General features: G+C 34.3%; 1 protein-coding gene across 2 annotated transcripts in view; it reads right to left on the reverse strand.

The window, feature by feature from the left end:
• SAMSN1 (SAM domain, SH3 domain and nuclear localization signals 1) overlaps nucleotides 1-23,381 on the reverse strand; it is a 106,781-nt gene that overhangs the window by 28,410 nt on the left and 54,990 nt on the right. Inside the window, exon 1 of one of the 2 annotated variants that reach the window (XM_010977410.3) lies at nucleotides 19,152-19,310. The exons of the other annotated variant lie outside the window; for it this stretch is intronic. Within the exon in view, the coding sequence (XP_010975712.1) occupies nucleotides 19,152-19,208 (57 nt within the window). The 5' untranslated portion in view covers nucleotides 19,209-19,310. Of the gene's footprint in view, nucleotides 1-19,151; nucleotides 19,311-23,381 lie in introns of those variants that run through there. 2 annotated transcript variants of the gene reach the window in all.

The following is a 23,381-nucleotide window of genomic DNA, read 5'->3' on the forward strand; positions in this document are numbered from 1 at the left end:
TATAAAACTCTGTATGGTCTTTTCAACAGTCAGAGACCATTTTAGTTCAAGTGGCTTCAAAAGCTCTTTTAGTCCTTACAAGCACTCTTATCCTCGTGTCTCCCTACTAGCTATCTTTAAAACTTCTTGTTTCCCTTTTAAATGAGCTGAAATAAAAAGATCCTGACATGTGACAAGGGGTTAGCTTGATAGACAGTGTGATACAGAACGTCGCCCCAAGGATGGTGGCTGTGTTAGACACAATTAACACCTTTTGCTGACTTTCTACCCCTGCGGAAAAAGCCCTTAAACTTGAGGCAAGAGGAAAGAAAAAGGACTGAAATTGAGAACCACTTTGGAAAATACAGTCTCCTTATACAGGGCTCACTAACCTAGAGTGATTTCCCAGAGCATTAATTGCTTCAACTTGCCTAGTAGGTGTTTCCACCTGGCCATCGTTGCCCGGAGATCACAAAAGGGAATTGAGTGTTTTCTTGTCCTGCTTATAAACAATCTGAACACAGGGAAATCTGTTACTCTTTTGTATCCTTCAAACATTCTTATGCCCTTTTGGAGTTATGCCTAGGGCAATTTTGTAGACTACCACCAGCCTATGTCCTGCCTGCTAAATATTAATGAGGGTTACAGCATGATTTCCACCACTGGATAATGGGTCATGTTGTCCAGGAGGGCAGAGAATAGGCTCACTTCAGCATTTCTCTACACTATCTTCTGCCATTAAGTAATCAATAGTCATCACCTTTTAAAATTAATTCTCTCCTCATTGTATCAATAAAGAGAAGCAGATTTAGGAGTAGTGGTTTTCAAGACTATTACTTTGGGTTTTGTCAGTCATCTCATTACAAATCACTCAACAGCTTTAAGCCAGAGGAGTAGAATATCAATCTGTGCTAAGACACCCTTAAGAAGCAAATCTAAGTAGTTAAAATATGATTTTAAAATTTCATTATTCTCTAGTCAAAAAGTTAGTGACTTTCTGAAATGGTTTCATAATATATAGGTTATGGCTTATGATGAAAAAGGGCTAATGTCTATTATGAGGTATGGACAATGAACAAATGTGTAATTTCGACTCATTAAGTTTCTAATGAAAAGGTGAATCATGTGGAGATAAGCTGGTTTTATTGATGATAGGACGTCCTTTGTAAGTGAGAAAGTGTTTGAATATTGATAATTTTCCGCTGTATAATTGTAATGGATTAGATTTAGCAATATCATTTTGTGACAGAGCTCCCATCAAGAAAGAACTATTATATAAACAAATAACTAACAGCAAAAAAGTATCTTAAATAAAAATGCAATTCATATTTTAGATAATTCTTTGTTTTTGTTGACATTAGATCATATTTACTCTTTAACGATATTTCATATAAACCTATAGTCTTCCCTTGTGCAGTCAAATGTGTTTGTAAAATGGCACAACACATGTGGAAGGTAATTTGACAAAACCAGCAAAATTACATGTATTTGCCCTTTGACCCAAAAATTCCATTTCTAGACATCTATATCAGAGATACACTAAATCTAAATTGATTTATACATTCATGTTTGTTGTAAATCTTTTGTATTATTGAACAGCTGTAAACCCCGACATTGATCCAGAGAAAACAGATTGAATAATATATGGTAAATTCAGACAATAGAGATGTCTACATCTGTAAAAAAGTGAAATATATCTCTTTATAATGCCATGGAATGATCTCCCGGATAAAGTGTAAATAAAAAAAGCCAAGTAGAGAAAAATGTACACAATAGGCTGCCATTTATCTAAGGGTGGAAATACATGTGTGTCTCAAAACAGGCAGATACATGTTTTTCTTCTTAGAGAAATGGGGTAAAATAAGCAAAGTGAAAGGGACATAAGAGAAAACAGACTTCTCTGAATAGACCTTGTTTTGTAGATTTGACTTTAAAACCACATAACTTCTAAAAATATTTATAAACTAAATTAAATAAAAATGAAAGCAATCCCTAACAATTCCAAATAAAAATAATGCATCTAATTTCGTATTGAATTGGTGGCTTAGAAAGAAGAATTATTTTAAGCAATCAAAAAAGAAACAGTAATTTATTGTTCAAAGGACCAAAAAAATAGACACATTTTAACCCATTTATAATTGCATTAAAAAGAATAAAATACCTAGGAATAAATCTAACTAAGTAAAGATATGTACTCAGAAGACTAAGTCACTCATGAAAGAAATTGAAGATGACACTAACAAATGGGAAGCTATACTGTGCTCATGGATTGGAAGAATTAATATTGTTAAAATGACCATACTACCCAAGGCAATCTGTAGATTCAATGCAATCCCTATCAGAATACCAAAGGCATTTTTTTTACATAACTAGAACAACTAATTCTAAAATTTGTATAGAAACACAAAAGACCTAGAATAGCCAAAACAATCTTGAGAAAAAAGAACAAAGCTGAAATTATTACTCACCCTGATTCCAAACTGTAGTATAAAGCGACAGTAATCAAAATAGTATGGTACAGACACAAAAACAGACACATAGATCAATGGAACAGAATAGACAGCTCAGAAATATACCCATGTGTATATGGTCAATCTCCAGCAAAGGAAGCAAGAATATACAGTGGAGAAAAGACAGCTTCTTCAATAAATGGTGTTGGAATACCCGAAAGCTACATACCAAAGAATCAAGCTGGATTACTTTCTCACACCACGTGCAAAAATAAACTCAAAATGTATTAAAGGCTTAAATGTAAGACCTGATACCATAAAACTCCTGGCAGAAATCATAGGCAGTATGTTCTTTGACACTGAACTTAGCAACATTTTTTGGAGGATTGTCTCTTCAGGCAAGGGAAACAAAAGCAAAAATAAATAAATGGGACTACACCAAACTAAAAAGCTCTTGCACAGCAAAGGAAATTATCAACAAAATGAGAAAAATCTGCCTACTAAATGGAAGAAGATATTTTCCAATGATATAGCTGAAAAGAGATTAATGTTAGAAATATACAATAAACTCATACAACTCAGCATCAGAAAAAAACAACCTAATTAAAAAGTGGGCAGAGGACCTGAGTAGATATTTTTCCAAAGAAGATATACAGATGGCCAACAGGTATATGAAAAAATGCTCAACATCACTAATCATCAAAACCACAATGAGATATCAACTCATACCTGTCAAATGACTGTTATCAAAAAGGCAACAAATAACAAGTGTTGGCAAAAATTTGGAGAAATTGTGTACTGTTAGTGGGAATGTAAACTGGTGTAGCCACTGTGGAAAACAGAATGGAGTTTCTTCAAAAAAATTAAAAAATAAAACTACCATGCAATCCAGCAATTTCATTCCTGTTTTTTATACAGAGAAAACAAAAACACTAATTCAAAAGTATATATGCACCCCTTAGTTCATTGCAGCATTGTTCACAATAACCAAGATATGGAAGCAACTGAAGTGCACATCCATAGATGAATGAATAAAGAAGATGTGTATATACACAGTGGAATAAAAAAGAATGAAATCTTGCCATTTGTGACAACATGGATGAACCTAGAGGATATTTTATTAACTGAAATAAGTCAGACAGAGAAGGACAAATACTGTACGATTTCACTTATATGTGGAATCTAAAACAAACAAACAAACAAACAACAAAACAGAAACAGTCGTAATACAGACAACAAACAGGTGGTTGCCAGGGGGCAGGGAGAGGGAAATAGGTGAGGATGATTAAGAGGTACAGACTTACAGTTAACAAATAAATGATTCGTGAGTATGAAATGTGCAGTGTGGGGACTGTAGTCAATAATAATATAATATCTTTGTATGGTGACAAATGGTAACTAGCTATACTTATCATATTGACCATTTGGAAATATATAGAAATATGAAATCATTATGTTGTGCTCCAGTAATTAACATAGTGTTGTAGATCAACTGTACTTCAAAAACAAACTCAGAAAAAAAACTCTGTATCTAACTACCAGATTATAAAAAATTACAGAGACAGAGGAACATGTTAAATGACATCAAAAAGATGAAGTCAATCAGAAAAATTTAGAGAACAAAAAAATCTACAGGACAAATAACCTGTTTTTTTCAACTGATCAATAGAAAGAAATAGAAAGGAGATGGAAAGTATAAATTAAGAACCTATAAGAGTTGTATCAACCACATACTGTACAGTCCATCGATCTGTTTAGCTACAGATCAAATAAACCACTGTAACAAAAACATCCAGTAGACAACTTAGGAAAATTTTAAAGCAATTTGATGATATTGAGAAGTATTGTTATTTTTCATTTGTAGTTCAAAAGAATGTAGTGAGGAAGAGCAAGTATGTGGACATTAAGAAACGTGACTGGCTGTTATTTAATGATTACTTGGGTAATAGATGTATGGGGTAGATTGTAATACTCTACTTTCACACGTTTGAAATTTTTCATAATAAAATGTTGGGTTAACAAGAACCACACATATGTATACAAAAGCTAAAAAATAACTTACAAAGAGTTAATAATGGGTAAGGGTGGAGGGTATATGGGAAAACCCTGTACCTTCCTCTCAATTTTGCTGTGAACCTAAAACTGCTCTAAAAAAAAAACAGTCTTAAAAAAAAAAAGAGTTAATAGTTGTATAACTTTCTAAGGAACCAATTTGTAAATATAGCATTAATACTGTCTATTTCATAGTTGTTTAGAGGTATGGACATATTTAAGGAGAAAATAGTTCTGCTTTCTAAATTTATTTTAGTACAACTAACATTCTGATATAAATGTATGTCACTGGATACGTTTTGAAGACTATCTGTGATTACATGGTGCAGATTACCTGCTTCTACATAGTCTACTTGGCTTTCACAATAATAGTGCTGGATAAGTGTCATTTGTGATGTTTGAACTCATTTGCGTATGTGTGTCCCTATGCAATGCAACGAATAATATAAGGAACTTAAGAACAGATTCATCTTTTTGTTGGTCACATTTCTTCTCTAGTTTTGCATAACAATTCTAATTACTACAGAATGTCACTTCATTATATAAAGCTATCAAGGTTCTTAGAAATCATATTGTCCTTCTCAGTGAGGAAACTTACAGGAACCAATACTTGCAAAAAAGAAAAATTCTTTTTTTTTTTCAATTCTCCACCCTGACTGTACTCTCCACTATGCCATTTCATTGCAAAATTTGATCTTGTCTTCTATTTTCAAAGAAACTTGCTATCTGAGTGGGACGGGAAGTATGTAAAGTTAGCTTGATAGAAAGAATAGAACTGAATAGGTTTCTTAAAACAATGATCATCCTACATTTATCGACATGAAGAAGAATTAGAGAATCTCTTTTTGGGAATGAAAAGCAACCTTCTGACAAAACCCAAAAGTCTTGGACCTTATTTTCATTTTTTAACCACTCCTCAACTTCTGGTATCTCCAGCATGACTTAATATTTGGGTAAGACACTGGTGGAAAAGTTTCACAGTCTATTTCAAAGAAAAAATTTGCATATGTGAGTCAGACATCCGCAGTATTTTGAAATCTACTGGCAAATTAAAAATTACACACACTGTGCCAGTGAGTTCTCACATCATCTAAATATTGCACATAGAACGTTCTTTGGTAATAAGTTCTTGAAATTTGAAATTGTTTCATCACATGCTCAGATGAATATTCTATAATAGTGATATGCTAAATCTCAATAAGCTTGTCAGGCTTTATCCAAAGGCATTCGAGGATTTAATCGTTCTAACTAACTCAGGTGTTGGGATCTTTTGAAGTGTGTGAAACAAATTTAACTCACTTAAAATAATCTGTTAGTATTGCCTCAGTGTCAAATAATTACAGTATCATGAGGTGCCAATGGAAGACAGTTGTATGGGGCGTCAGAGGGCTGAAGTCTGAAAGACAGCCAGAGCTGTAAGACATAGCCCTCAACACTAACACTTTAATCTTGGGTAAAGGCAACTCAGTGCTCAAATGCGTATCAGTGCTCTAAATATTTTTAATGCACATCTGAACTCATAGAACAAAAGTTAGTCTGCATGATCTCTCTGGTTCAGTATCTTCCTCTCAACTGCAAAACACCTAAAGGAAGTGCTGATTCTGACTCCACTGTAGTGTTTTAAGGCTGTGTCAAAATTTCCATGCTAAAGCTTTGCTTTCACAAGTTGATGCACCCAGAGATGTTTTCTGCAAGTTGAAACTACCTAAAAGAAGATCACCTACAGGAAAGAAACCAGAACTGGAAAAAAAAAACAAAAAAAAACCACCAAAAACAACAATGCAGTATGATCCATGCCTGTAAAAGTGGTTATTTATATCAGCCTATTTAATGTAACAAAACAAGTTTTATGAGTGAAAAAGACTCAAATATTTAGAATTCTCAACTGCACCTCTGCATGATTTAATACTGTATCTCATGATTTCCATTGCATCCAGAGACTGTAAATCTGCTGCACTTTTAGGAACTGAATTGAAATTAAGATATTCTATTTTAATTGAAAGGGATTCTTAAAATAAATAATATTGATGTGTTTTAAATATGTTTTTTCAGATAAATAGCATAGTGCAACAAAAGTTCAGTCACTGATATAACCTACTCTTACAAATAAAGAGGAAATGCCAAACTTTAAAAAATGGGACTGTGATCAGGCTACTTTGAACGGCTTAGCTTCTTGTTTTTCCTACTGTAAAACTTCTACTTGACTTATTGACTCCTATATTTTTGTTACAGCACACTTTCTATTCCTTCCCTCTTCTTCTATCTACTAAACCCATAAACAAGTACACTAAATGGTCCCTCTTGATGCTCCTGGAATTGTTTCATTATACCAACATCCTTCCTTGAAATCTTCAAGAATCTCCAAAGGGAACCCACTTTTATAGCTGCTCTAGTTTATAGTGGCTTCTCTGCCTGCCTTCAGGCTGGAAGGCAGATGTGCCAACAAGTCTCTCTCTGCTTATGTCCTCTTACTTACCCCTGACGATCTGTTTTAAATCTGCCCTCTGAACCTTCCACCTACACTGTTGGAAACCTGTTTGCTCACTGCTGTCTTTGAGGAGTTTGGACACATAATGCAAAATGCAATATACCACACATGCATTCTTTCACCCTCCAGATTTGCTCATTTTCTCCCCAAATATCTGTTGTAGGCAGTTATTTTCATTACTGCTACTCAAATATGTGCTATAACCCCATTCCCTTGTCAATGCAGTAACTTTCATCTCCTTAGTTCTCAAATCCTTGCCTCTCTGATCATCTAAAAATCACACCACTGGACTAGTTTCCTTAAGCCAGTTCTCATCATTTTGTTCTTTTTCTCAAAATGTAAAGTTTGCTCCACATTGTTATGATGGCCACTGAGGGCTGGCTCTGTGCCAAGTGATTTATCTATAATTATTTCATTAAACAAATACAACCCTTCTCTGAGGTAGGTACTGATTTCTCCAGTTTACAGATGAGGAAAACCGAAGCTCAGAGAGTTTAAGTGGCTCTTCCTTAGTTGACAAAATAAAGCCCAAACTTAGCATGCTGCATGCACATTCACAGTTCTCCGTGGCATCAGGTAATGCTGGTCAATCTGATTAAGGAGAACTTCTGACGCTTCTTGCTGACCAGTATGGACACACTCACTTATGTTTCTAAGCTGTTGCTCATGCTGTTTTTCTCTAAAGGGATGTTCTTCCTCTTTTCTTCCTCCTCCTCAAATCTGGCCCATTCTTCAAGGGCAGGATCCAGTCCTACCTTCTCTATGAGACCACGTGCTGATACCTTACCATTTTAGCACGCATTGACTGCTCCTGATCTTAAGTGATGTAGGACCTATGGAGAAAATCCCACAGTTGGGAGTATTGGGAAAACCATAGCTGATGACAAATTCCACACATTTCTCTTCAAGTTAAATGACAAAAACCATACATTTCACAGTTATACAATAGCAAATTATAACTTAGTAACATTATAGTCAAGCAAATGATTTGCTGATGTTTAATTAAAGACCATAAGGTTTTACATTATGTAATTTAATGTAAATATACTAAGTGGCTTCTATGGCTAAACTTTGTGCCTGAGGTCAGGGCTGTTCATATGAATAAGACAAGGATCTATCCTGGAGGAATTTGTGCTTTATTGGTGCCATCAAATAACTTCAATTGATAAGCCCTAAATAGAACCTTACTCAAATGAATGGCTTATAAATATAGAAGCAATTCCTAAAAGCAGGTTATATTTACACACATAAATTACTAATGTATACAAAATGTCAACTTGGAAGTTTGTATTCATCCATTTAAAAATCCTTATTTGTACTAACTACTTAGTACATGAAAGGCATTTTGAATGCATATGTCTATACCTGTATTTTTGATAGTCTAAAGAAAGGTACATTAAAATGATCACAGATTTTGAACATGAAATTAGCTGAAATCAATACAATTTGAATTAGCTTAACTGTATTCAAAAATTATTTACTCTAAGAGATTGTGTAGTTATTGACTGAGGGTCTGTTTAGAAATACCCAGTCTAAAGATGGTAAGCATTTACAAGCTATAAAAAATATAAAAGAGAAATTGTGTATTCATTTTTATTATCAAAGAGATTTTTAAAAAGCAAGAATAACTTTTTATCAGATAAACTAAACTGAACATTCTCTTTCACGGTTTTAGACTTAAGCTTTTTTTTCCTTTTCAGTAACTAGAGAGAGAAAAAACCTTGAAAATTTTTTATTAGCTAACACATGATAAAAGAATGTACAGTACTTTTAAGTCTGTTAAGATACTTTTAAACATACTTAATAGTTAAATGTGTTAATTAAAACTTTAGGTTCTTAACATTTTTTTAACAAGTTTACTAGTCAACTGTTTCTACTATTAAATCCAATTAATTCAGTTTTTTTAAATCAAGTCAAATCATTACAAAGAGGCAAACATTTATAGTACCCATTGCTTTGAAATCATTAGTTAAATGGAGGAGTGAAAATTAAGTTGGGAAAATAGAATCCATTTAATAAACTCTTCCATCAAATTCTCTGGAACAAAAACTCCTTTACCTCCAGTAGTCTTAAATGTCCACCACATTCACTTATCTTCTGGGTACATAATAACCTTTCTAAAGTTCTCCCCAAGGGATATTTTAGTCATGCAGTGATCTCCTTGAACACAAGTAATGACAAACAATAAGCTAATTCTCAAAAAGTTTTTTTTAAGTCATTTTTACTACTTTTAAATGAGTGTGTTTGATGCATGATTTTGGTCCCCCTGATTAATGGTCACCGCCATCCCAGCTTCTGGAGTTGTAATGTTTCCGTGAGCTTCCCTCCAACAGAGTTCAACCATTAATCCAGTGGCATATGTCAGCTCAGCAGAGCAAGGTCACTCTTCTGCTTCAAGGGGAACCTTTTTAGAAATAATAAAACTGACAGAAAGTTCTTTTTTGCATGCTTTATGCCACCTGAGGTTGAGTGCTGCAGTTAATATCATAAAGCTTATAAACATTCCCATCTCAGGCAGCACCCACTGACACTATGCTTAAGAATTTAAACGTTTTTTTCTTAGTAAGAACAGACATGTTTATGTGGGGCAAATATACTGTATGTAATCCCAAACAAGGAAAGAATAGGTAGAAAAAAAATAGGTGTAAATTCATGCTAGGATAATTGGAAGAGATGTTTGTGTCCTATAACTTCTTCATTGTCAATTACATTTATTTTCCTTTTGGATTTGGCTATATAAATATTCTAGTCTGCTGAGGGGTTAATAGTGGTGTTGAAATGTAATAGTAGTGGTAGAAATGAACTCAGTTCTTGATAATTCCTAAACCTACAATATATGTTTGATAATAAAAGAACATTTATCTTTGAAGGAATTTTATTTTTAAAATTATAAGCCTTTGTTTCATTGGTAATGACTACTTTAAAATTGATAAATAATTATAGTTAGATTTTTATAATCATGATTTGAAATTTGTAGATGGCCTAATTTAGAAATGATGAATGGCTGGCTGTATAATAACTAACAATATAAAGAATATATACCCATAAGTATTACACAATTTATATAATGAATTTTTTTTACTCTTAATTTAAAAAATCTAAGTTGTATAGCTAGAACCATGTGAAATGTTCAGAAAAAATTTTAACCTGATATCCATACTAATGTCATATCACTATGTATTATGACATTGATATAAGATAAATCTGCCTTCAATCTTATTTCAGGAATTTAAATTGTTAAAATTATGAAAAACATAAAAAAGAAACTTCAGTACGTAACTGTATTTATTTTATGTATAGCAGAGAAAAGGTGGGGCCAGTTGGCAACTCAGGCCAGTCATTCTAAGAAGCTAGTTCCTTGGTCAGGTCCCCATGTCTAATGTCAGGCCCTCATTTTGACAGGCGAAGGAACTTCATTTCTCAAGCTTGCAGAAATAAACAACTCGAGGGGGAACTGACTCATACACTAAACTGATTAGATACCCAAAATGACAATATCAAGTATTGATTAGGTATGAGAATTCAACTGCCAAGAAGAATGCATATTCTTGTTGACTGATCAAAGAATTGTCTCCCCTTGAGACAGAGGACACAAAATCGTTGTTGGAAGTTTGTTTGAATAGTACAGTAGAGTCACAGAAAGGTGGATTAGGTTGTATTAAGGGCTAGAGACACAGAGCTATAATAGCCTGAAGTATATAGCTCACCTAAGTGAGCAAGATTGCTGAGCCTAATGGAATCTTTGCTTCTGCTAATATGGATTGTTCTGCAGACTCAGTGGCAAATTTCTGCTCTCCCACTCTTTTTTAAGGTCCCTGAAAAGCAGCACTCTTTGCAGATGCTTTTTTTCCTTCAGACAGATTACATTACAATTTTTGATTACTGTTTTGTCTCATTACATTCTGATTCTAGGAATGATTACCTGGTTTTATGTGGGTGTTGCCTGGATCTTTATCAGTGACCCATTTACAAACTATGTCTTAGAGTAGAGGACTTCTTTAGATGACTAAAATTATCCATTAGTCATTACCTGAGTATTGTGTATATATTGGGAAACTACTATGTTCCATATTATAAATGTTTTTGGTGGTAGCCAAAGTGAATAGAAATCACATGGAATCTGAAAGTTAAGAGTTCAGGACCCCTTGCCCCCCTACAAAAATTGCAGTGATACAAATATGAATAAGATATATCCCCTATTCTTGACGGTAACTTTAGTTGGAAGGTCATATTCGAATAAATTATGGTAAAAGAAACGATAGAGGTATGGAACAAGTACTATTAAAATAGAAAAGGAGAGATTATTAATCAAACATGTACTATGTGCTAGAAAATTTACACATGGTAATTAACTTCTCACATCAGTGCTATGTGACGTGCTTTAACATATCTCCTTCTTCAAATAAGCACACTGAAACTCAAAAAATGTTTAATAAGATGTTCAACATCTCGTGGTTAGGTAGTATCAAAATGCGACCTCAAACTCAAGTCTAGAAGACTTTAGTTCATGTTCCCTACTGCTCTGCCAGAATGACCTCTAATGCAATGCCTTGGACTAACTGGTGGAAGCTTTCTTGAGGGAGAGAGAGTCCAGCAAGTTATTAAAAGATAGATATAAGTTCCTGAGTTGGAAAAACTGGGCATAGAAATTCTAGCTAAAGGAAGCACAAATAGGAAAGCAGGAGAGTGGTCAGATCCACTGAAAGATGAGACTTGGATACACAAAGAGAGACACCAGGGGTGCTGCTCTCAGTTGGCACCAAGAGACAACCAACTTAAGAGTCAGCAAGTGGTGGCCACCTGCAAGTCACAGAGGGAAGCCTGGAACAGATCCTTCCCTTTTGACTCTCAGAGGAAACCTACCCTGCTGCACCTTGATCTTGGACTTCCAACCTCCAGAGCTGTAAGCAAATAAATTTCTATTCTCTAAGCCACCCAGACGAGGGTATTTTGTTATGGAAACCCTAGAAAATTAACACAGACTAGGTGAAAATTTCCAAAGTTTTTTTATATAAGGGGAGAAAGGTGACATAGCCAGCTGTGTTGACAAATGGCTTTCTATGTGTAAGGAATCACTTTGTCTACCACCAGAGACAGCTTAAAACCCTCTTCTATCCTTATTAATCAGTTCTTAATGGAGGACACTTTTGTTATCTACTAAGAAGCTAATTATCAATGTCTTGTTTCTAAAAGTTCACCTAAGTCCTTAACATTAGAAAAGAAGAGAAATGGATCAGTTTGGGAATGCTAACTTTGGAAACTTAGATATGAAGAGTATGGACTTCATTCCATTATTAAAAAAAAATCTGCAGGGATAATGAAACCATTTATCTCCAAAGCAAGGCAAAGAAAGACTAAAGAGATAAATGTCTCATTAAATTGATTTTTAACAAATCCAGTGCATTGGTAGTCAAGGTAGTGACTTTATACTTTTCTTTAGGATATAGTATTCAGATTTCCATAAACTTCCTTGTACATCCATCATTTCTCTCAACCATTTGTCTCCTGAACTTTCTATATATCATCTTGGCACTGTGCTTTTTTCAAATATAGCAAGTCTGTTTGATCCCAAACCTTTTGCTAATTGCTTAAAATAAAACTTGATTACAGATTCATGTTCTGTAAAATGGGAAGGCTGAAAATACTTTGAAGATAATTTTTCAAAGCTAAAATTATTTAACTCTTTCAAACAATTAAACAAGGTGAAATAAGCAAATTATTAGTTTATTCTGATTTGAGGTGCTCTAGAAATGAAAATTAAATCCAATAGAAAATTGTATTTTAAAGAAAGAAGTAGAAAATATTGGGAAGTGGCACATCAATATGGGGGTAAGTTTCTGGTGGTTGTGAACAGAGGAATGAGGGCATTTATTGAAGTATGAGCAGCAGCTGGAAGCAAGAACTGTGCAGGGCAGTGTCAGCCTTTCTGTTTACCACCTTTAAGGCCCATGGGGTAGGTTTCTTTTTTATACATGGAAATGTATATGACATATGCTAACAGATCCCAAATTCAACATCTTCTCAACCTCTAACCTACCACTCCCCTTGTCTGAGTCACCATTATCTCTTTCCCAGTTTCTGTAATAACTTCCTAATGGGTCTCACGTCCCTGCTTCCTCCCTCACTTTCTTCAGTGTATTTGAAACACAAAAGCCAGAACAAATCCACCAAAATGTAAGCCAGATCCTTTTCTTCCCTTCTCAAAATCTTTTAATACTAGCTCAAATCCTCATAATGACCTAGAAGGCCCTCTATCATCTGACTCTTTGTGACCGCTCTTCCCTTGTGTACTCTGATCTGTTGTTTCTCAGACACACCAGGGACACTCCCACCTCAAGGCTTTTGATCTTACTCTTCCCTCTGCCTCGAGTCAGATTTCCTCAACCAGTCTCATGGCCAGCTCTTCATTTCCTTCAGGTCCTTTTTCAAATGTCTCATTCTCACCAAGTCTTCCCTGGCCCCGTGTTTGTCATACTCTTCCTTCTCTTAGCATTTATCGTTACTGAGCGTACTATGTATTTAACATATTCATCTTGTTTATTGTCTGTCATCCCCAGTAAATGTAAATCCTGTAAGGGTAGGGATGTTTTATTCATCACTGTATTCCCAGCATATGGTGTATTTTGTCCATAGGGAGCACTCAATAGATATTTGTTGCTTTGAAGAATGAATGAATTAATTTCTAAGTCTTTTGAAGAGACTAGTAGAAAGAAAAAATATCTCCAGATTGGGAAACTTTAGAATTCTTGATCCTGGCGCACATTCTATATTAGGTAAATCAGAATATTTGAAGATGGAACCCAATCATCAGTATTTCTTAAAGCTCTTCAGTAATTCAAATGTGCAGCCTAGGTTGAGAACCATCAATGTAGACATCATTTCCAAACTTTAAAGTGCTCACAGAACTCCTGGGTATCTCACTGCAATGTATATTCTGATTTAATAAGCCTAAGGTAGGCCAGAGAATCTGCATTTCCAACAAACTCCTGGAATGCCAACGCTGCTAGTCTGTAGGACCACAGCAAGTATCTAGATCCACATTCAACTCAATCCTTGGTGGCCCTGTGATACTTTTTACCATGGTCTATGCTCCATTTCCTTCTAACTTACCTTACTTGGTTTTAAGTTTTTAAGTATTTCCTTTAAATACTTCTTGGAAAACAAATATGACATTAATACTGACTAAATACATAAGTGAAGAGAACCTTTTGAGAGATTTTTTTAGATGCACGGTGGGTAATAACCAAAAGTAAAAATAAACATTTAGTTACACCCACCATTTTTTTAATGGGAAAAATGGATTTAAAATAGTACCTACATTGTATATTATACTTCTAACTTGGGGTCATTTTGTTTGAAAACTGAAAACATTCAACTGAATTCACGTAAATTAAAGTCTTAAAATTGTACCTCAGACAAAGAAGCAGAAGGAAGTAGCAGGGGGAAACCCACAGGTTTAGAAGAAAAGCTGTCCCATATAATCCTAATTCAATCTTTTTTTTTTTTTTTTGGCTAGCTATGATATCTTGAGCAAAATATTTCACATCTACAGGACTTCTTTCCTTTTCTATAAATTAGAGAGTGGGAAGGGGGGGAATGCCATAAGCCCCTTGTGCAAGCACTTGGCCTAATGGAAGCACCACTTCATAGAAACACTACTTCTATTTTCTTATACCTGGTGAGACAAGAGTTAAAAATGTATCTTAACAGTCTTGATAGAAAAAGCAATGAAGAAAGCTCTTTAATGCCACAACTATGTGTCATCCTTGTCTAGGAGCATAAATTTGCACAGCGGGCAGTGCAGTGAAAACAGCTCATAATCAACTCATCACCTCTCATCATTGCTAGGATCAAATGCAAATGGGAAAGAATGCCACTTCAGTCATTGCTAGTGAAAATTAGCATCTGTGACACTAATGGTGTCTCATTTAGTATGCACTTTAGATTTTAAAAAATGGTTTTAAAAAAAAGCTATTTTTTTAAAGAACTGCCATTATTCCAATGTTTCCCTTTAAAATAACGGTGGTATTTGAATCTCCTTTACTCAAAGAAATACCTCAGTTAAAATTTATTAACACAGATGATGAATCCCTGCCCAATAAAGGCTGACCTGTTCTAATTACAGTTGCAGACCTTCGTTTGTAAGGTCTGTTCCTTTTCTGTTTTCAAAATTTCTACCGTATTCCCTGACCTGGAACAAAGGTGTACTTGTTACTTAACAATAGGCCTCTCTAGGGATTCTTATGCAACATTCGCTTTATTGGAGTTCTTCTTAAAATAAAACTTAAAAATGAATTATAGTTGTATTTACACACATGCATACAAACTTTCTTATGTATACACTAACAAGTTCGCTACCAAGAATAATGAAAATACATAGTATTGGTCAGTATTCATACTTGAACCAGGTTATATACAGTATAATTAAGAAACTCCTTTCACTTTACAAATATTTATTAAGAGCCTACTGCATTAAAGGTGTTATGCTAGGTGCAGGAGGGAGATACATGCTTACACTTATCTCAATACTAAGTCATGATTTTTTTTTGAAGTTTGAACATTTGAATACTAAGAAAGTTATTCTTATTGTTGTTTTACAACTGTAAGTGTTGAAGCTTGGGTGGACACCTAGAGGATTTTGTAGGTGGAATTTTTTCATTTAATCAGAGACAGGAATGGAGGACCTCTAAATTTCTTTCCAACTTACAGATGCTCTTAAAGATATGTTCTTCTGGTTTCCTTAAAATTTAGCTGGAAATTAAGACAGAAATGGAAATAATATCTACAGTCCCTATGCTTGTAATTGCAGCATGGTAATTAAGAACAGGAGTACTGGAAAATGACATATGTATCTCACACTACATAGTTTTATTTTTCATCTAACTATGTCAGCTCAAGTTAACTAACCTTCTCTATGCCTTCTCGTGTATAATGCTAAATAAGAGTTGTTCTCTCACAGAATTGTTACAAATATTAATAGATTAGTGTACAGAAAGCTCTAAACATAGTCACTGGTATGTAATCTCACAGTAAATATAGAAAACAGAAACATTTTAGTTGGAAAAGAGTTAAGGAAAATTATGTTCTATAATTTAGGCATTTAATAGAGTGTAATAAGATCATATCTGCTGAATTCTGAATCCTAGATATGCTTAAATATTTTTAAAAATCACTATCAGTAATGGACACTAGTGATGAGAAGGTAAAAACAAACTTCAAGAAGGAAAGTACAGTACCTTGCAAGTATGTTAAGCAAAGCTATTGTTTTTAAATGGAGGTACTAGGGATTGAACCCAGGATCTTGCTAAGCATGCATTCTACCACTAACTTCTACCCCTGCCTCCAGCAAAGCTATATTTGATTGACTAATCTAAATGTAGAATACTTAACCCTTATTTATCAAATTTCTTTCTTAATTTGGATTTTACCCATACCCCATAGAGAGTTCTGAAACACAAATTATAAGTTTCCCGTATGGAGTATCTCTGGTCACTTCTTCTTAACCTACAGTATGAACCTCTTATAATACATATGAATGCTATTTGTCCTATTTATGAGCTATTTGAAGGAAAGAACTGATAGCAAAAATGGAAAAACAGAAGACATATGAATAAATTATTGAGGGTAAAACTGTATTTTAATGTGTGTTTTGATTTATATTTTTCATTTATGTACATGTTTATTGATCAGTCTTGTGAATATAAGAAAATAATCAATTATTTTGTATGTAGACTCATAAAATCCATTGCTACATTTTATATCCATGAATGTTTTTAACCTTCTCACAACCGTAGTACATATTTTTAAAAAACTAATAGCGAAGTCCTTCTCTATATATTTCCTTTTCAAATGAACAGTTTCATAATTTTCATTTGAGGAGCAATGTTAGGTATAATATGCATTCACCATTTGAATTGCGTATTAGGTCACCTGAACTACAACTCATAGGAGTTAACATGAACTGCACATTAAATAATGTTTCCCTCATTTTTAAAGTTGTTGCTTTTTACCTACTTTAGTACTTACAGTTAAAAAAACTCTCTCAGAAATTCTGAAAGAGTGAAACATACACAGGAGTGTATGTTTCTGGGTCAGAGGTGTGAACAACTGTCTGGTAGGTAGTTAGTCAGTGTAGACAGTGATTCCCTGTATTTCAGACTGATTTCTCGATGGTTCTACTGTGTCTTTCTAGACACAGGCCCTGTGTTCCCTTCTAGTGGATGAAAGGATTTGCAGTCCTCATTCTACTAGCCATTTATTTGTAGGAATCATCATGACATCCATCAATGCCGTCTCTTAGGGATTTGGTTCTTTCTCTATAAAATACACAAAGATAACTACCCAGTAAAAGTGAATTAAAGCAAAGTTGTTTCTAAGACATAATTCGAATAATTGGAAAATATTATCTTCATATTAAAAGGAAAGGATTTGGAAGATCTGAAAAGTATGAAAAGCACACTTGTACATATACATCCACATATCTCTTTAAATTCATGTATTATGAAACCATCCATCTAAAGAAAATGGGAATTTATTCACAACAAAAATTAATGTTTCCAATGTGACTATTTTCTGTGATATATTTTATTCCCAGATGCATACTTTATCAAATATATTTTTACTTTTATGAGTAAGTCAATAAGGTGAACAATACTCCACTTGTATTACAATAGTTCCTGCAGTCAAGGCAAGTGATGATTATAGACTAAAGTGTCATTTTGAAAGTAGTTCAATGACATTAGTATGATGGTAGATCACAATATATGCAGTTCTTATGAGGTACTCTAAATTTTAAATACTTGGAGGAGAACCACTGCTTCATATTTTGTGCTCTCCCTGAAACCTACTATTGTCAACTCACTATTGGTTGCATTTAACCAAGCAAACTTTGTGTAAAATTAATCTTAAATAGAAAGGTAAATGATGCCTTTGAAAACTTTGTTGTACTCTTTGGGAACTGTTACCTTGACTTTTTATTATATTAGGGAAAGAGGCAGAAATCATGATGCATTATCCAGCTGTATTTTTAACTAGAGATGCTTGGCTGTCCTTTATCAGATCTTTGTATCAGAAAGAATTAATATTACAAATCATTTATTCTTAGTTTCCAAAGATTAGACATGATTTTTTTTTAGTTTCCTTCAGAGAGGTTGTATAGTATCTTGCAAAGAGTTATAAAATATTGGCCATTGTTCAATGCCACAACAATTCAAAATTTCACAATCAGTTCCCAACTCCTTTCTCTTGGAATGGGTGCCAAGCAAATAAAAACCAATAATAGATAATCAGTCCTCTAAAAAGACATCTGGACTTACTCGTCATTTATTGACAAGCAGATATAAAATGTTATTTACCTAAGAAACTTTAAAAATGTACAAATTTTGGAAAAATTCTCTGATACCAGTATTTCATAGATATTTTCTTTTATGTTATTAATGAAACTAATTTAAAATTCTACAATAGAATCTAAACTTTGTTATCTCATACCCTATTTTTTAAGTAGTAATTATTTTCAAGACAAAGAATAGAATAACAGCTCTAAATAAAACAGATTGACAAATCTATAAATATATGGGGTCTTGATGCTTCTCAAAACACAACCCAATCCTCTCTCTAGTAATGGTGTTAATTCAAGCGAGAGAGAGAGAGTAGGAAAAATAACCTCTACAACAAGTTATCATATTTTAGTTTGAAAAAATTAAAAAAAAATTTAATCAAAACATCTCAATTTTACAGCCTTCTCATAGTGAAATGTATTATAAATAGCTGAGAATTTAAGAGATAAAATGCATTTGGTAGGTTGTTAGACATAAACAACTTTATAGTTATTAAAAATGTATACAAGGATTTCATAATATCAGCCTTTCAAGCAGAGACTACCAAATTGATTTCCCTAAAGCTGATGATATGAGCTCAAAGTTTGGTTACAGATGTAAATAATCAAGTCTGCTCTATAAGATAAATTTACAGAGACAGTAATTGTCAGGTATTATTTAACACGTAACCTTGCAGTTCAATTTTTTCCATACTTGCCACTAGGCAGTCAGCCCTATGGTCGAATTGTGCCTGACATATTAGAACAGTACGTGTGTGTGTGAGTGTGTGTGTGTGTGTGTGTGTGTGTGTGTGTGTATTCTATTAAATAGTTTGGTTTTGTTTGACTGTGTATGAAATTACCTTACCTTTGGTTTTTGATGTTTCTCCTTCTCTGAAACATTGGATGGCTTTCTCTTCAGCATTTTGAATTGAGACTACTCCAAGCAGGAGCACTTTCTGTTGTTACAGAAACGACGACGGCAGGCAGCAGTATGCTGTCTATGATGTGCAGCCACAGATAAGTTTGAGCCCAGTAACCTGCCACTTCCTCTTTTGGTCCGGATATGACTTCACATCTACATGTGTGAAGTTTGGGTTTTTTTTTTCTTTTTGTACAGTAGTTCCCTCGTAACTCTTTAATGTTCTGTTCCTGCTATATCCTAAGAGGTAGATTCCTAAATCCCACACTTTGACATGACTGCAATTAGCATAAGGGCCGTGAGGATTTTAAAATAAAACTTTTTTTTTTGGTTTATACAAATATAAAAATCTGTAACACTTTCTTTGGGAAAAGGGAAGAAAACATCTAAGCCAATAAATGAAATAAAACTTGAGATGTAAGCTTAAGTTTTAGAAAAATGAAGAACATACTCAGAGTAGTCAATTTTACATTTCCATGTAAACTTTATTAGAAGAGGAAATAAACTAGACTTTAACCAACAATAATCCTATTTAAGCATGCATGCACATTTAAAAATAGAGTATGGATGAAATTCATATAAATAGGAATATGACTCCAAAAGTAAATGATTATGCATATTGTTACTTTTTAGACACATGACTATGTTATAAAGTCCCGATTAATATGGAAATCAGTTAAACAGACTCTTCAATTAACCAGATGTCTTTCTGCTACAAACTTCATTGCCATATGCTGATAAGTACTAACAGAGTGATGATCCAGTGGATCAATGGTACCTTCAAATGACGCATCCCAAGTCCCTATTTAATAGGCCTGGAAAAGAGCTAATATTGTTTAGAAAGACCTTCCCCATCAAACTAAAGGGTTTAACATTTTTACTATAATGTCAAAATCAAAACACCCATGAAGTAAAAGCAAGGAGTTCGAGCTTTCTTGTTAACTAGGGACTTACCAAAGGGACACTTGCAAAATATCTGAAACTCCACTTCTATTAAAACTGGCTTGTTAAGGAAATCAACCTAGATTTTGTTTATAAAGCCCCTGGGTTGAAAAGCAGTGGTGTCACATTCTTAATGAGCAGCTCTTCTAGGTAACAAATCACCTGACTGTATTTCTCAGTCTTCCCTCCTACCTGTAAGCCTCTCCTCCCTGAGGCTCAGTTCTAATGTTCAAATTTCACTAATTCATTTAACAAATATTAAATTGAGTGTCTGCTGTGTGCTGTCTGACAATATATCAAGTCTCTTGACTAGCTAAAAAAATTGTTTATATTCTGTAGCATCATTAAAGAAATACGCTTGTCAAGATTATGATGACTATGTTTCTTCTACTAGATATTAAGAGCAGAATTATATTTTTAAGAATTATTAGGCTGATATTTTCAAAATAATGACACAAAGGATAACATTGAAAAACCTTAGAACTTTGAGGGTGGATAATTCCCTAGAAGTACACTTTCTTTCGAACTTTCTGTTTGGGCTTAAGTTAAGGCAGTGGTCTAAGTAAAAATTTTTTTTCATTTCTTCAGTGATTGAAAGTCATGAAAAAATATATTTCTTAACTGAAGGATTTGCAACCTCTGTGCCCCCTTTCCTTCATCTGTGAATAGAAGTTTAACTCAGTTGTGGAGTTTAGTCAATAACCTGGGCGTGATAATGCCCTTACTACACGTTCATGTGTTGGTGAGAATAAAAGGAAATACCAATGAAAACTGTACTTATTTAAGTAATGTTTTATGTCAAGAAATGTTCATGGATCTTAAAGAGGCAGAGAATTTCAAATACTTATGTTTGGGATGATGTTTGCTACAGATTATATTTCTACAATGCTAACTAAAGAATAGAGAACACTCACATTCATGGCGACCAGAGTTGGACTATATGCAGTTTTAAAAAGTGTTAACACTCAAGCAGTTTGAACCTGGATTTTTTTTTCCTTCAGAAATACTGATGAGAGAAGCAATTTTCTAACCTTCTCTTTTATTCAAGGAAAATATTTTCTGGAGATTAAAAGACAGATAGGACATTTGAGGTCCTATTACAATCTTTTTTAAACTCCTTGGTCCACCAAAAATCTCAGGTGACACAGTAGCAAATATTTTGAACAATTATTTCCTATTTTGTGGAATTCGGAGACCATCAAGATATTTGATGAGAGAACCAGAGTGATCCAGCAAATTCAAGAGTCAAAGGTATATAAAACAGGGCTGAGGTAGAGTCTGTACTGAGCACACAAATTCCCTATCATGATGGTACCACTAAGCCATATGTTGCTTAAGACGTGTTCTGAAACAGGAAAATTGCAAAAGAGCAGTCTCGGTGTTTCGTTTTCACACATAACCTTAATAGTCTTAACCCAGGCGGGGTGAAAAACGTGGGGCTTTGTGGCATATGTATTGGTTACAACTTCTGCGTCATAGTGGGTAAGTCAACATTTAGATATTGCAAACAAATGACAGCTATTGGGGTGTGTTTTCTGAGAAAGTAAAACGTGACATCAAAGAGTGGTTTCAGCAGCCCAATAAGTATTTATTGGAAGATTGCTACAACATGAATAATGAAGTTCAAATTGTAGGTATCAAAAAAGTATAGGTGTGAGAAAACGCTACCTGATGTCTTTAATTCAGATACCTGGATTACATGATGACCTGCATCTATATCTCTTTGCTTCCTGCCATCAAGTTCAAGAATAAATTTAGATAGTAATGCTTGGGTTAAACCTAGTCTATACTTTAATTTATTTCAAGACACATTTGTTCAAAGGATGGGGGATTTTCAAACCAAATCTTTAGAAATGAAACTAGAATCCCAACATTGCCAATATTTACACCTCTTAACATATGAACTGGGTCACAGTACATCTCCTGCCTCTGTGTATTACTGGAGCAACCATGACCAACAGGTGTTTCAGTAACTATAACCTGAAACATTGCTGACTATGCCTCACATGCACTTTGAAAGAAGATGACAAGAAGTCACTTTCCAAGAACTTGAAAGATAAGGGAATTACAATTGTGACAGAGTAAAATTCTGAAATTAGCATTTAATGTAAGATAGACTAATAATCTTATAGGAAAAAATGGATATATGCCTTTCAGATCTACAAAATTTAGTCACTTAAAGAAAAGAAGGAGTCAATCTAAAAGTAAATTAACCTTGATAATTCCTCTCTTCTTTCCAACCCCTCAGAGCAGGCTTCTCTCTATAGAATGGGGAAGGGAAATCTATAAAAGGAAGTCCATTTGGGGTGCTGTGCTTTTGCCTACTTATGGCTTTCTGGAATAATCCTAATCCTACTGCAGATTTCTTGAAGCAAATATACACTGGGATCAGATGAAGTTTACTTAGTAATTCAGATGGTAGTTTCGAAGCCAAAAAGCCATAGGTAACATATCGGTTGTGTGCCCTCCTCTAGATGGCTAGCTTATTCTCACTATATGCTGGATAAAATACCTCCTTATTTAGATTTGAGTGTTTACAGAGAAATAGCGGGATGTATATTCCTCCAAGCCTATGGTAGAGTGAAGGAAATGGGGAGATGGTGGCTTTGCTATGAATCTCTTACATTTCCTAGCCCTCTGAAGTCATTTACCCATTCTCTGTCTCTGGAATCCCTACTTACCAATCCTTTTCTGTAAGGGAACCGCCCCCTTCCTCAAGCTCTTGAAATCCCTTCTTGTGTCTTACTAATTGAAAAGCCTCGCAATTTCTTTTCTGCTTTGCTCAGTGACCTGCTTTCGGGAGTGAGGAGCTCAAGTTTAGAGAAGATTGGGCAAAGAGAGAATTCTGATCCTACTGACAGGGAATATGAAGAAGATGGGAGCTACTGAAGTTTGTTTTTACCAACAAGGGCTGAAATTGAGCATATCTACCACAAGGAACCTATATCAAGTTCTTCCAGGAAGCTGTATCAAGTCTACGTAAGAAATTAACATTTCACTGATCAGCTTCTTACTGTGATATGGTCCCTTGCCGGAGTGTTATTGCAGAGTTCTCACACATTCATTAACAGTGATAGGGGTGATTCCCAAAACACTTAGAAAAGTTGTGGTGGGAAATGGGGGATCTGAATACATTTTGCTTCCCACAGAAAAAGGAGAGCAACAGAGGCAAATATTGATAGTATCCACTTAAGCTACTGGGTTCAAAAAAGAGAGCTTCAGTGAACTTTGAGT

Source organism: Camelus dromedarius, chromosome 2 (genome assembly GCF_036321535.1).
Source record: "Camelus dromedarius isolate mCamDro1 chromosome 2, mCamDro1.pat, whole genome shotgun sequence".
Taxonomy (NCBI): Eukaryota; Metazoa; Chordata; class Mammalia; order Artiodactyla; family Camelidae; genus Camelus; species Camelus dromedarius.